The 15,372-nt window shown below is 53.3% G+C and overlaps 1 protein-coding gene across 3 annotated transcripts in view; it reads left to right on the top strand.

Moving 5' to 3' along the window:
- MYO7A (myosin VIIA) overlaps positions 1-15,372 on the top strand; it is an 84,431-nt gene that overhangs the window by 7,908 nt on the left and 61,151 nt on the right. The window contains exons 1-2 of one of the 3 annotated variants that reach the window (XR_006297381.1): positions 6,093-6,330; positions 9,915-10,028. Coding sequence is in view for 2 of the 3 variants with exons in the window: in XM_043580151.1 (XP_043436086.1) it covers positions 6,190-6,330; positions 9,915-10,028 (255 nt within the window). In the remaining variant the exon portion in view is untranslated. Of the gene's footprint in view, positions 1-6,092; positions 6,331-9,914; positions 10,029-15,372 lie in introns of those variants that run through there. The other 2 variants (XM_043580151.1, XM_043580152.1) reach the window with 2 other exon arrangements.

Genomic DNA, 15,372 nt, shown 5'->3' with positions numbered 1-15,372 from the left:
AGTGGCTGCACCCGTTTGCATTCCCTCCAACAGTGCATGCGGGTTCCTTTTTCTCCACATCCTCGCCAATGCTTGTTTCTTGTGTTTTTGATATTAGCCATTCTGACAGACGTGAGGTGATAGCTCATTATGGTTTTGATTTGCATCTCCCTGGTGATGAGTGATGTTGAGCATCTTTTCATGTCTGTTGGCCATCTGGATATCTCCTTTGGAGAAATGTCTGTTCATCTTTTCTGCCCATTTTTTTATCGGGTTTTGATTTGGGTTTTGGTGTTGAGTTGTATAGGTTCTTTAAATATTTCGGATACTAACTCTTTTTTTTTTTTTTTTTTTTAAATTTTTTTTTCAACGTTTATTTATTTTTGGGACAGAGAGAGACAGAGCATGAACGGGGGAGGGGCAGAGAGAGAGGGAGACACAGAATCAGAAACAGGCTCCAGGCTCTGAGCCATCAGCCCAGAGCCCGACGCGGGGCTCGAACTCACGGACCGCGAGATCGTGACCTGGCTGAAGTCGGACGCTTAACCGACTGCGCCACCCAGGTGCCCCTCGGATACTAACTCTTTATTGGATATGTCCTCAGCAAATATCTTCTCCCATTCTATAGGTTGCCTTTTAGTTCTGTTGGTTACTATCAGATATTGAATTCTTACATTTGTTTTTCCTTTCCGTACTTTAAATATATCATCTCACTGCCTTCTGGCTTCCATGATTTCTGTTGAGAAATCAGCTATTATTCATATTGAAGATCCTTTGTATGCAATGAGTCTCTCTTATTTTGTCTTTTGACCATTTGATTTTTAATGTGCCTCAATGTGGGTCTTTTTTTTTTTCTTTGCGGTGCAGAAAATTTTTATTTTGATGTGCCAATAGTTGATTTTTGCTTTTGTTTCCCTTGCCTCAGGAGACCTATCTAGAAAGATGTTGCTATGACCAATGTCAAATTATGGCCTGGGATCTCCTCTAGGATTTTTGTGGTTTTAGGTCTCACATTTAGGTCCTGAATGCATTTTGAGTTGATTTTTGCGTGTGGTGTAAGAAAGTGGTCCAATTCCATTCTTTTTTCTGTGGCTGTCCAATTTTCCCAGCACCATTTGTTGAAGAGCCCACCTTTTCCCCATTACATATTTTCCTTGTCAAAGATTAATTGACCATATAATTATGGGTTTATTTCCAGGCTTTCAATCCTGTTCTATTGATGTGTCTATTTCTGTGCCAGTAGCATACTGTTTTGGCCACGACAGCTTTGTAATATAACCTGAAGTCTAGAATTGGGATACCTTCATCGCTTCTCGGCCTTTTGGCTAAGATCAAGTGTAGAATTGGGATCCCTCCAGTTTTGTTTCTCTTTTTCCCAGGTACTTTGGCTATTGGGGTCTTTTGTAGTTCCATACAAATTTTAGGATTATTCTAGTTCTGTGAAAAATGCTGTTGGTATTTTAATAGGGATTGCATTAAACGTGTAGATTGCTTTGGGCAGTACTGACATTTTATGACAATATCTGTTCTTCAAACCCATGAGTATGGAATGTTTTTCCATTTCTTTGCACTGTCTTTAACTTCCTTCATCAGTGTTTTACAGTTTTCAGAGTACAGGTCTTTCACCTCCTTGGTTAAGTTTATTCTTAGGTATTTTATTATTCTGGGTGCAATTGTAAAAGGGATTGTTTTCTTAATTTCTCTTGTTGCTGCTTCATTATTGTTGTTGTATAGAAAGGCAACAGATTTCTGTATTGATTTTTGTACCCTGCGACCTTACTGGATTCATTTTTCAGTTCTAGTAGTTTTTTTGGTAGAGTCCTTGGGGTTTTCTGTATACGGTATCACGCCGTCTGCAAATTGTGACAATTTTACCTCTTCCTTGGCAATTCGGGTGCCTTTTATTTTTGTGGTGGTTGTTGTCTGATGGTTATGGCCGGGACTCAATGTGGTTCTTTTTGAGTTCATCCTACTTGGAATTTATTGATCTATTTGGCTGTAGATTTGTATCTTTCATCAAGTTTGGGAAGTTTTTGACCATTATTTCTTCACATATTGTTTTTGCCTCTTTCTCTTGTCCTCCCTTTGCATACATGAAATGTATGATGATGATTCCCATCATGCACATGTTGGGCCACCTAATGTCACACAGGTTTCTCGGGTTCTGCTCATTTTTCCTAGTCCTTTTTTTTTTTCTTCCTGTCCCCAGACTGGATAATCTAATGAACCTATCTTCAAGTTTACTGATTCTTCCTTCTGCCTGTTCAAATCTGCTGTTGAATGTCTCTAGTGAATTTTTCATATAGGCTATTGCACTTTTCAACTGCTAATGTTGTATTTGGTCACTTTTAATCATTTTTACCTCTTTATGGATACTCTGTATTTGGTGAGATGTTCTGGTTTCCCTCTGTTCTTTGAGTATACTTCAGATAGTTGATAAAAACCTTTGCCTATGAAGTCCAATGTGTGAACTTCCTCAGGGAAAGTTTCTATTGTTTGCTTTTTACCTCTGAATGGGCCATACTTGTTTCTTTGCATGCCCCATAATCTTTGGTTGAAAACCGGACATTTAAAAAATAATGTGATGGGATGTCTGGGTGGCTTGGTTGGGTGTCCAACTTTGGCTCAGGTGATGATCTCATGACTTGTGGGTTCGAGCCCCACATCAGGCTGTGTGCTGACAGCTCAGAGTCTGGAGCCTGCTTCAGATTCTGTGTCCTCTCGCCCTGCCCCCCCCCCCCCACTCATGCTCTGTCTCTCTGTCACTCTCTCTCAAGAATAAGTAAAACACCAAAAAAAAATTTTAAACATAATGTGATAACTCTGGAAGTCTGATTCTTCTCTCTCCCTCTGTCTCCAGTGTCTTGTTGCTTCTTGTGAGTTATAGTTTTGTTTAATGACCTTTCAAAACTATCTTTATGAAGAGTGTATTCTTTGTTGTGTGTGGTCACTGAAGTTTTGAAAACTCCTAGAGCCAAAAACAAAACAAAATTACTTTCAGTCCTGCAGCTGGGGTGTGTGTGTGTGTGTGTGTGTGTGCGCGCGCTCAGCGTGCCTTCAATGCTTAGGCCTTAGGCAGATCACTTCCTGTCTAAATGGAGCTTGAGGGTCAGTTTGAAGTGAGAGCTTAGGGTGTTCTTGGGCTTTTTCTGAACGTTCTTCCAACCCTCCACATGAGGTGTTCTAGATTCCCTACTGTATGCAAGAGCTTTTCAAAACCCTTATTCCCCTGGCTTTCCTGCAGGCTTTTTGGAGTGTCTATTGTTTGTTCCAACTGACTATTTCCATGCTTCTCCCTCCCCCCACCCCACCCCACCCCACCCCACATAGCAGTGGTCTCGTTGATTGGTCTCTGAATGTTTTTGACCAAAACCCTCCCTACCTACTCCTCCACCCTGCGGGGAGTTCCAAGCTAGAGAAATAAAGGTAAGCCCTTGGCATTATTCCTTTAGGGAACTCCCAGACTTGTTAGAAGAACCATAATTCTTAGATAAGGGGTCTGTTCTGCCCCATCAGGCCCTAAGATCCCACACCAGGGATACAGGCTTCCATCTTCGAGATTGCCACAGAGAGGTGCGGGGGGGGAGGGGAGGTTAAAACCCCACAAAGTTCTCCTGCTGGGTTTCAGCCACCTTTCTCTTTAGTAAATGTTCGGTTGGTTACTATAAACATTTGATGATTTTCCAGGGTTCTAGTATTGTTGATTCTGACTTTTTTTTACCACATTTTTTCGTATTTTTGTAAAGGGATGAGTTCTTGAGTTTCTTCTTTGCCATTTTCCCTGACGTCACTTGCTCGTGACAGTTGGCACAGTTACTAAATGGAAGCTTTTTGACCCACCTTGCTGTCAATTGTTGGGTAGTCCCTCCACCCCCGCTGAACATCAGTCTCCCCATCTGGCCAGAGCTGGACTGGATGGGGGGGTATGGCGGGGTGAGGGCAGCACCATGCGTTTGTGTGAGGCACTAAGGAAGTACAGAAAAGAGGGTAGTGGAGAGGGGATATTAAGGACAGGTGGCCCGAGTCTCTGTGGAGCCTGGGTGGCTGGGTGGCAGAAGGGAAGAGGATCGTGAGGTGAAGCATTTCTGGCAGAGGGCTCGGCACAAGCAAAGGTGAGGAGGGGTGCCTGGGTGGCTCTGTCAGTTAAGCGACTCTTGATCTCAGGTCTCGATCTCAGGGTTGTGAGTTCAAGCCCCATGTTGGAACTTAAAAAAGTGAGGATAGGGAGACCCTATCCTGTGTGTTCAGGGAAGCAAGAGATGAGGCTGGAACAGCAGTGAGCCCTGGTTCTGGGAGAGGATCTGCGGATGCCAGAGTGGGTCACAGGGGTATCAGACTTACTTCCCAGACCTGGTGTGCAGGCTGCCTGCGGGGAAGGGGCCCAATCCCAGGCTTCAGCTAGGGGTGGCCTGGGTGCATGGGGTTGAGCAGTGGCTCTGGGCCAGGCAGGGCCAGGCTCTGAGTACTTGCTGGGTCTCCTTGAGGAGGCCTCTCTCCATCCACCAGACCTGATTTACCATCTCTTCCTTCTTCCCTCTGCTTCTCTGTGATGTGCTCTTCCCTCTCATGTCTGCCTGACATCATAACGCCCAGGTACCACCCCTAACGTTTCTTGCTCAGTTAATAAGAACCAACACTCATGCGGCCATTTTTTTTTTTTTTAAACAGGAACCAATCTGAGCGAGTTACACACATAAACCTTTTCAATCCTCACAAGCAACTCACGAGGTACTGTTATCTTGTCATCCCACAGATGTGGAAACAAAGGCACATACAGGTTGAGGAACTTGCCCCAGGTTACACGGCTTGAGGGGCCTAGCCAGGGTTGAACCTAAGCCGTCTGGGTCCCGAGTCCAACAGCTTAGTGGCCAGGCTGTCCTGTCTCTCCAGGACTAATCCGTCCCTCATCTGGTGGCACTATCCTTATCTGGGTCTGGATCTGGTCCATTCCCAGGCCTGGACTTGCGAGGATGGTGTCCCCTAAGCTTTAGTCTGAGCCTGTGAAGCCTGGGTAAATGGACAAATGGAAGGATGCCTGGAAACCTATCCCTGGCACTGTCCTGTGTCTGAAGGGCCCTTCTCCCATGGACTCCTGTGGGTGGGTGGGCAGGGGTACGTGTGCTTATTCTGTGCTTGACTGGGGGAAGGATCCCTCCTAAGGGCACGGTCCCTGGGAGGGCATAGGAGGTAGATGGGAATCGCTGCAGCCCATCAGCTTTGTGTGGGGTGGCAGAGGGCTGGGTCCCTGAGGCCCGGATAGGGGGTTGGGGTAGAAGGAAGCCCAGATCCAGTGGGGCAGCTCTGAGTTCTGTGTGAGGCATCACTGTCTCCTTCCTTGCCATTCCCCCTTCTCCCTGCCGTGTTTTTGTGGGACAGTTAGGCTTCCAGGATTCTAGATAATGCCAAGGGCCAAATATGGGAACAGTAGGGCTTGAAGAGAGAGGAGAAAGGGGAGGAAGAAAACAGAAGTTAAGAAGAGGGGAGAAGGAGTGGGAGCAGAGTCCCAGGGCCTGTGCCTGCCGGACAGGACGGTGGCTCACCGCCCAGCATGGACCCAAGCCAGGTGCCCAGTCCCACGTGGCTGCCAGGACATAGGAGCCCAGCTTGGCGCCCACTGTCCTGGAGAACCAGGGGACACCCTTCCCAGGTGCCTCTTCTGCCTTCTGCAGATTACCAGCTGGCTGGCCTCCAAGCTGGGTGAGGAAGACCAGAGACAGACTGTTCGGAAGCTTTTCTCCCCTAAGTCCCACATCCCTAACCTTAGGAAGAGTTTTACCTGCCCTCCCTTTCCAGAGGTAGCCAGTGAGCTAGTAGGATCTCTCAGGCACCTTCCCGTCCGTCTTAAAAATTATGAAGTTTATTGAGTTCCACTCCATGACGTCCCCACGTTCCTTTCCAAAGAAAACCGACAGATTGAGTTTCCAGGTGCCCGGTGGATGCTAAGGTCCGCAGCTCGGTTCTGCGGCGCTACACGCGGCGGTCTCGGTGAAGCCGGCTGCGAATCCCCCCACAGTGATGAGGTGTTGGGGGTCCCGAGGAGACGGGCCAGGGCGGTGTGCGCGCCCCCTCCCCGTTCCCGCGGGCGTCACCTAAGCCGCCGTTGCCATGGGCACGCAGCAGATGGCCGGGTTTAGGGTTCCCGGCTGCGGTGCGCACGGGATTAGGTGAATTAGGGAGCCGGAGCGGAGCCGCCGCCGGACCGACCGCGCCATGGAGCCCCCTGCCGACCCCGCGGAGCCCTCCGATCCCGCCGACCCCTCCGACCGCGCCGAGGCGCGCGCCAAGCCGCAGGGCAAGTGGGCGCTGGTTCGCAGCCTGAACCATGCGTTGAAGACCTACGCGGTCCTGCCGGTGAGGCCTGCGCGGGGAGGGGGAGGTTGCACCCTGGGAATCCCGCCCCGTGCCTCTGTTTCCCCGCCTGGCAGAAACGGGATGAGCGGCAATGGGTGGCAGAGCACCAGGGTTTGTGCAGACAGACCCCCACCCCAGCCCCACCCCCACCCGGGCGCCTCATGCCTTCCCTGACTCCCAGAGTGAACTTGGCCCCAGCCAGCCCCTCCTTGCGTCGGGAGCTTTTGCACATCCCAAATGGGAATGTGGGTTCAAGGTGAAGTCTCTAGTGGGGCGCCTGTCACAGTGGAGTGGTATGAGTGGGACCAGGTCAGGCGTGAGTGCCTGGAATCTGGGGACAAGAAGGGCTGGTGATGTAAGACTGGGGCCCAGTGCCCCTTTCCTCTCCTTCCCCTTCCTGTACCCCCCCCCCCCCCCCCAAATCTCCTTTCTTTTCCATCTTCCTTCCCTCACCTTGTTTTTGGTTCAGGCTGCTCTGCAGATGCTCAGAGTCTTTATCAGTCACTGATTTGATGAGTGACTGTGGCCAAGTTCCTTTGTCTCTTTGGGCCTCAGTTTCCTCATCTGTAAAATGAAGACTTGGAACCCACCTGCATTCTGATGCCCCAAGAACTTTTCCTGGGACCAGGAACTTCTCCTCTCAGACAGGTTCTCAGGCCTCACAATTCTCCCTGAGGCCAGTTGGCTGCCATTTTCTCCTTTTTCCTCCAGTTGAGACCTAGAGCAGAGAAAAAGTTAAGCCACTGCCCTCCTTGTGACAGTCCTTGGTTAGGAGAGTTCTAGTTGCCTGTTTCCTGTAGGCCTGAGCTCTCTGCTCAGCCTCTCTGAGCCCCCATTTCCCACTCACACGAAGTCTTTTATTTCCGGTTCTCCTCTGTTCCCGGAGTGGGGCGTATCTCCTGTGTGCCAGGCTCTGTGCTGGGTTGGGGGCAACCTCTGACCCCCAGCTGCCCTCGGCTGAAACTCTTAGCTTGCCCCTTGGCCCACAAGCCATCCAAGACCAGGGATCCTGTCAGGGTTTCCTGTTTTGCTCACAGAACTGGGTTCAGAGAGCTGTCCAGAAAGAGTCCTGGATTTGGAATTTGTCAGACTTGGGCTTCATTCCGGGTTTTACTACAAAACAGCTGGGTGAATTTGGACAAGCTTCTTGACCTCTGTGAGGAGATGAAGTGGAAATGGAATCTTCTGCCTGAGGGCTGTCCGTGAGATAATCATAGCGAAGCATCTCACTTCCTACCTGGCCCGTTGTGGGTGTATTGTGAGTTAGCATGGGCAATGTCCTGGCTAGCCTGGCCGCCAGCGGTTAGTGTCTGTCTGTCTGTCTTGGTCTCTTTCTTTCTCATGCTATACATTCTTCATTCTTTCTCACACACCCTCTGTCACATGCTCTCTCTCTTACATACACACACACTCTCCCATCGAGAGACAAATTCTGTTTTTCTGTGTTAGACTCTGACTCTAGGGAGTCACAGAGGAGACAGACCCAGCCCGGTCCTCGGGGGCTGCATGCTAGTGGCAAAGGGTCACACAGATGGCGGTCACCCCAAGTGGTGCTGGCCCCGGGGCCTGGTGGGATGCCTCCGTTCTCCACACAACAGCCAGAGTGAGGTTTTGAAAATGTAAATTCATCATGCCATTCTCCGGCTTAAACCCTCAGTGGCTCTCTGTCATACCTAAAAAAAAGTCCAATTCCTGTCTGTGGTTATGCCCTGTACAATCTGGTACCTGCCCATGTTCCCTTCACATCCTCCCCTCCTCTGTCTAGAGGCACGTTGCCTTTCCCATCTGTTTATGGCTCTGTCCCCAGAGCTGGAAAGGGACCGACCCACAGTGGGCTCTCCGTAAATAAGAGCTGAATCAGTGAATGCGCTCTTCGGGGGCTGGGGGGCGGGGGAGAAGGAGGGGAGGCGGGGAGGGGTTGGAAGGGCTGTTATTTGCTCTGGGTCTGGACAGACAGGTGGCGTCCTCTCAGTGGAAAGGTGGGAGGGGTAGTGGGCAGGTGGAGAAGAGCGGTGTGAGCCAGTGTGGCAGGTGATCCTCGACCTGGAACTCAGAGCTTCTGAGGGGTGTGTCAGGAAGCGCAGTTTGGGTGTGGGACGGAAGGGGTACACGGGGTGCCCCATGGGAAGCAGCCAGGCAGCCCCGGCAGGCACACCGCACACCCACACCGTAGATGCTCAGGAAACACGTGCGTTCTCCTCTCCAGAGCCCATCTAATTTTTCCTCCTTTTTCTGGGAGGAAACTGGGGTTTGGAGCTAACCTGTCTCTGACGCGCGTAACCTCCCACAAAGCGGCAGCCGTGGCCAAGAAATAGTTGATTCCAATGGGGACGAACAGGAGGAGTCTGCAGCAGTGAGGAGTTGGACTTGGGACTCGCTGAGCCTACCCCCTGAGGCATGTGGAAACTGAGGCTCAAGTCAGGCAGCGCCTTGTCCGTGGCCCAGCTGAGCAAGCCTAGCTTCCCAACTCCCAGGCCACGTGGTTTCCACGGGGCCATCCCCTCAGGTGAGGTTCACTGTCCTGTTTCATCAGTGGTTCTATTCCTAACTGCTGCTTGGTAAGTTACAGAGGGTCTGTGTTCTCTCACCCTCCTGGGGAATCCTCTTATTCGGATTAGAATAAAATCTAACATTTACCTGCAGGCCAGTGAGAGTTGATGGTGCTGGAGCTTGACCACCTCTGTGACTGCCATTGTCCAGCCCAGTCATTCTCCACCCTCGGTGTGCCTGGCCCCTTCGCCGTCCTCCCCGCCATCTGCAGCGATCGATTGCGTGAACGCGTTTGCTCAGTTGTTTGTCTTCTGTCTCCTCCCAACGGGAAGGTAGACTCCGTGGTCACTGCTGGATCCCCAGTCTTTAGATCAATCAGTGCCTTGTATTCAGTAGGTGCTCAATACGCATTTGTGGAATGCACCAGCGCTGAAAGTGGTTGTTTCTCCGACTCTGGGTTTTAAATTTGGCTTCCGTGTGCCTTCACTGGGTGTGTGGTGAGAGCGGGGGCCACAAGCGTGACACCCTCCCGCTCAAGGTCAGGGTTCTCCCTCCACAAGCTAGGAGGCAGGGTGGTAGAACTCATATCACAGGGCCCAGCACAGAGCAGTGTCACTGCAAGAAAACCCACACCTGTGACTATGACACTTGACTCTGGAGGCGATGGAGACTGTTTGGGTGTCCCGTGGGGATGCCTCCTTTAGGACAGAAGGGAAGTGGTTTGGGTGAATTGGTGTTTCTGCCTGAGCCTCGACAGATTTTCTGTACGTGTGTGGGGTTGTAGAGCCTTGGGGAGAGCCGGGTGCTGGACGGCCCTGGGTTTGAAGCTGCCCAGCTGTATGCTCTTGGCTCCTCCCATCTCTGAGCCTCTGCTTACCTATCTGTGAACTGGGGACTTGGCTGTTACAGAGGAGAGATTGAAGACATTGCCTAAGTGCCCAGCCCGGGGCCTGGCACCGGATGGCTCCCAGCAAGTGCAAGCTCCCCTTCCTCCCCTCTCCCGTGGTTGGCACAGGATCCCCTGGCAGTAGGAGGGCCGAGGCACAGGATCCCCCTCCCTGCTCACCTGGCCTGGGATTCTCTCTCACCCACAGGGGGATTATGTCTGGATGGACCTGAGATCTGGGCAGGAGTTCGACGTGCCCATCGGAGCGGTGGTGAAGCTCTGTGACTCTGGGCAGATCCAGGTGGTGGACGATGAAGGCAATGTGAGTAGCCCCCTACCTCCCCTGCCCCTGTGGGAAGACACAGGCTGACAGGGGCCGGGCAGCAACCTCAAGGGGGCGGAGGCGGTACCGTGCCCTTCCTCCTGCCTCTTGGACACCCCCTCTTCCATGGAACTTTCCCACTGCCTCCGCGAGAGGCTGCCTCCCCTCTGCCCAGGCTACCAGTTCATTTTCCGTAAGCACTCTGTCTGTTCTGTGCAGTATGAGAGATGGGTGTGCGGAGGGCATGGGTGCGTGCACAGTGGCGGGCCGGACGTGGTGCCAGGCTGAAGTTCCACAGGGGTGCTTTGAGTCAGACAGCCTGGATTCAAATCCCACCTTGCCCACCTCCTTATTAGTTGTGCAACCTTCATCAAGTCCCCTTCCCTTCCGAGCCTCGGTTTCCTCTTCTATAAAATGGGGATAATAATAGCTGTCTCACTGGGTTATTGACTCAAAATTGGGTCCCACATAGAGAACACCTCAATAAAGTCAGTCGGTCTAAAAATGCCCATAGTCTTGCTCTATTGGATTATGGTGTCCTAGGAATTCATTGTCTGCCTTGGCACTGCCCTGGGAATCAGTCTCACGCATTAACCCTTTACTTCTCGTGGCCCTGAAGGAAAGGGACACAGGAGGTGCAAGTTCTTGTGGGTAGTGGGAGGGGGAAGGGATGGAAAAGTATGAAGTCAGGGCCCTGCCCTGGAGAAGGCCGGTAGCCTGGAGCAGGACCCATGGGGGAAGCACATGTGTATGTGGCTTGGGGACGTGGGGATATGGTACTGAGAACAGGGTCCCAGCTTAGGGACATGAGGGATCCAGGGAGGTTCAGTCCCACTGTAAGTTGGGTTGTGCCTGGTGCTGTGCCCAGTGCTGGGGAATATAGAGACAGAACCGGTTTCTGTCTTGGGTTCTAGAATGCTGAGGGCAAAAGAGGGTACAGTGACAGGGAGCAGAAGGCTCTCCTCAGGGCAAGGGCAGGGATCAGGAGCCCAGGAGCCAGGTCCTGGACACGGAGGGCAGGGGCATCCTGCAGTCTTCAGGGACCCTCCCCCCTGCCGTGAGATGCACAAAGCCCTTTGGCCTAAGCTCCGTCTTTGGGTCCTCGCAGCACCTGTGAGAGGCAGGGAGGGCAGCCAGTGTTACCCCAAGGGGAAACAGGGACAGAGAGGGACCACCAGGCCTGGTCAAGCAGCTGGTAAGTGATGGTGCTGGGATTAGCACCCAGGACCTCTAGCCTTTGTGTATGTGTTTCCTCTCCCAATATCTCGATGGCGACTCTAGGGCTCAGATTCCGTGAAACCATGCTTTTGTCCCTGGGCTTTAGAACCGGAGTGTCTGCCCCGTCATTCTGGTGGCTGTGGTTCTAGGACCTTAGAGGAAGCCACTGTGAGGTTGCAGCCAGAGAAGGGGGCACAGGTTCAGCTGGCAGCACAGACAGGGGCACGCACCCTCCTGCAGCCCCGAGGGTGGGGCCCAGGGACCGTGCCTGCAGGCTTACATTTCACCTGGGTCATGTTGCATGTCAGATGGTGTCCCGTAACTGTGTCACTGGATCCCAGAACTCCCCTCCCACCTGTTCCCACTAAAGACTTGAGAGTGGGGGCTGCAGGCATGGAGGGATGGGACTGGCTGGCCGGGAGCAGGTCAGAGAGTCTGGTTTGCCTCAGTGGCACTGGGCCCAGGGCTTCTGGCCCCCTCTTTCAGGGGCTTCCCCACTCTCATTCCTACCCCCCAACCTGACCCCTCTGACTTCTAAGACTCCCTTAACTTGACAGCCGAGACCAGACGAATCCCATCTGGTTCCCCCGAGACCCCACAAGATATCTGTCCAGAGAGAGTTCTCTGTGAAGCTTTGCTGAATGAATGAATGAATGGTTATGGTTCCAGTCTTCATTGAGATCCTAACATTCTGCCTTTGCCCAAGCTGTTCCCATTGCCAGATACACCTCTCCTTTCCTTATTCTACAGATCACGTGGTTCCCCATCCCTCTAAACTCAGTGCCAGGCCAGTTCTTTTCCAGATGTGTTCCCAGTCCTTGGGATTGGCCATGTTCCCCCCCTCCTCCCCCCTCTTCCACTCCTCCTCCCTCCCTCCTCCTCCCCCTCCTTCCCTTCCTCCCCTTCCTCCCCCTCCTCCCTCTCCTCACCCCCTCCTCTCCCTCCTCTCCCTCCTCTCCCTCCTCTCCCTCCTCTCCCTCCTCCCCCTCCTCCTCCTTCCTCACTCCCTCCTCCCCCTCCTCCCCCCTCCTCCCCCTCCTCCCCCTCCTCCCCCTCCTCCCCCTCCTCCCCCTCCTCCCCCTCCTCCCCCTCCTCCCCCTCCTCCCCCTCCTCCCCCTCCTCCCCCTCCTCCCCCTCCCTCACTCCCTCCTCCCCCTCCCTCACTCCCTCCTCCCCCTCCTCCCCCTCCTCCCCTCCTCCCCTCCTCCCCTCCTCCCTTCCTCCTCCTTCCTCCTCCCCCCTCCTCCCCCCTCCTCCTTCCTCCTCCCCCCTCCTCCTTCCTCCTCCCCCCTCCTCCTTCCTCCTCCCCCCTCCTCCCCCCACCTCCCCCCTCCTCCCCCCACCTCCCCCCTCCGGCATTCCTTCAGGGCCAGGTCTGTTTGTGCCCTGGTTACACTTTGATCTGTGCTATAAGTGCCTGTGGACATTGACCTGAGGGGTGCTGACCTCAGCTGGGAGTCCCCTTTGTGCAGGAAAGGGGGAGGGAGAGGCTCGGTTCTGCCATTTAACTGGGTAAGCCACTTTGTCACTTGAGTGTGACTCCTCGCTATTAAATGGGGGCTGGTGATTCTGCTGTGGGATTTTATGAGGAACAAATGAGAACATAGATCTCCTCTGTCAAACCAGAAAGTATTAGAGTAATAATACCCAGCCCTGGTTGGGCAATTACCAGGCAGCAGCACTTTTTAGACATGGTGGGAGTAAAACACAGGTTGACCTTTCGTGTATCAGTTAATTCCCCCAGTGTCCCCAAGAAGAAGGGACTGTTCTTCTAACTCCGATTTCATAGATGAGGTCATGGAAGCTCAGGAAAGCCAGGTGGCGTGCACAGGGCTTACAGGGTCACGCGGTGGCTGAGCCGCCTCTTACCTCTGGGCTGAACTGTTAGGGTAAGGATTATGGGGACCAGAGGCTGGGGTCAATGGGAGAGGCAGACAGCCTGCCCGGGCACCCTCTTCCCTCTGGCCTGCATCAGAGCCTAGCACCAAGTCCGCGAGCAGGGACCAGGCAGAGGGAATTTTCCAACTGGATCAGCTTTTATCAAGAAATAGGATAAAATGGGAGAGAGGAATGTTCCACTCAGGACTGGAAAGTCCAGGCGGGTTCTTCGATCTCACCATCCGGCCCATTCATGCCTCAGGGAGGGCCGTGTGAGGGCCTGACCTGGATGGAAATGCTTCTGGCCCAGGAGGTGCCCTGAAATGCCAGGGCAGTTGGAGTTGTAGGCTATATGGCTAGCCCTGTCCCTGGTCCCTCTGAGGGTATTGTGCAGGCCCCCATCCTACTCTGGTCCAGGCGAAGTGAGAGGGCGGGTATGAGGGACTATTAGGGTCTCTCCATGACTAGGATTCCTGCTTCTAATTCAGAACTGGTCCAGTAGCCACCAGTTAGTCACGTCCTAGCAGATTTCCTGCCACATCATTTGTGTTTGGCCCATGTATGAGGCCCTGTGGACCCAGGATATAGACCTGGAATCTGGCCTCCGTGAGCCCCCAGCCTTTGGGCACGTTGGGAGGTCAGAACTGCATTCAGACACCAGCAGCCCAGGGTGACCACTGCCTCGCAGTGGGAGACCCAGGCAATGTGCGAGCCCAGAGGAGGCCCTGACGTGGCCTGTGGTGGAGGTGAGGGGGATGGAAGAGTGGAGCATGTGAGGCTGGGCAGCCTTGTCAGCAGAGGCTTTAGAAACTGGGAAAACCTTGAGTGGGGCCTCAAAGGCCGGGTGGAAGGGAAGTAAGGGGGACCGCACGAGCAAGGCGACAGAGGCATTTGGGGAAGTGGAGACCAACCTTCTCTGGCTTAGAACTATGGGCGGGGGGGGGGGGGGTTGTGCTGGAGCAAAGGCCACACGTCCCTGTGTCCACCTCAGGCTGGCCCTTGAATGCCAGGCTGAAGGGGGTGGCGAAGCAGGGAAGGGCTCCGAGCCCCAGAATGATGGGATCAGACAGGTACTTGAGGAAGCCCCCAGGGGATGTAGGACTGCGGGGGAGAGCTGGGTGTGAGGTGGAGGGCAGCAAGGGCCAGGGAAGAGATGGCCGTCTGGATCAGAGTAGGGGCTCGAGGTGGCGAGGAAGGCACTGCTCACTCAGCAGCAGCCCTTCGGAGGGTTGAATGAGTAGCACAGGGTGACCAGTTGGATTGGGGATGGGACAGGATGAGGGGCCCATGCCCCAGATTCCTGCTAGTGACTAGCTGTTGGGGTTGGTTATCCCAGAGGGGGACCCAGAAGAGGAGGAGGCAGGAGAGAACATGTTGGGTGCACCACACTAACTCACCAAGTCTGAGGGCCTGAGCTGGGTGTGGGCAGAGGGGTCCCCTTCTCCCCTGTTCCCCAAAGTCACACCCCTGGAGCTCCCAGGGTTCTGGCATTTGGGAACAGGGAGGGGCCCCCAGAGGGCTGTGGGGGCTCATTCAGGCTGCAGCCACACTCCAGAGCACAGTCAGACTCTCCCCTCCCTGAGATGCTAGGATTGTGAGGAGAAGGTGCTGGGGACCACCTTGGGGAAGGAAGGAGCCATCTGCGGGTTTGTTGAAACTGCCAATGCTATTGACCAGACGTACCGCCAGAAGCCACCCCTGCCCGAGGAGAAGATACTACAGGGGAGCAGAGGAAGAGCCACGGGGCAACCTCTCTCCTAGTTTCCGCATCAGCACCCACGCACTGAAAGTTCACCCCTGCTCCACCTTCATCCATAAGCCCTGTGAGCTGTATTCCAAACAGATCTACTTCTCTCCATCTCCACTGCTATGGCCCTGCCTTTGCCGACCTCAGAGGCTTTGCTTTCGCTGTTCCCTGGGCCTGGAATGCCCTCTCTATATCTTCAGGGGGCCCTTTCTTGTCATTCAGATCTCAGCTCAAATGTCACCTCCTCGGAGAGGTAGTTCCTGACCACCCTAAGGTAGTTCCGTCCCTTATCTCTATCCTGTATGCCCGTTGGTTTATTCTTGGCACTGTCTGAAATCGCTTCTGGTGTAATTTGAAGTCCAGTCTACTAACACTTCCCACTCCATCCTGCGAAGAGACTGGGGGGACTCTAATTCCTTTTGTGAGAATCCTAAGTGGGGCCAAAGTCCCTGCACTGCCCATCGTTTAGGTCTGTAGAGAGAATTCCCTAAGAGGAGGAGG

This window comes from Prionailurus bengalensis, chromosome D1 (genome assembly GCF_016509475.1).
Source record: "Prionailurus bengalensis isolate Pbe53 chromosome D1, Fcat_Pben_1.1_paternal_pri, whole genome shotgun sequence".
In the NCBI taxonomy this organism is placed as follows: Eukaryota; Metazoa; Chordata; class Mammalia; order Carnivora; family Felidae; genus Prionailurus; species Prionailurus bengalensis.
The sequence above is the reverse complement of the archived record's forward strand: the minus strand, read 5'-3'. Positions and strand labels throughout refer to the sequence as shown.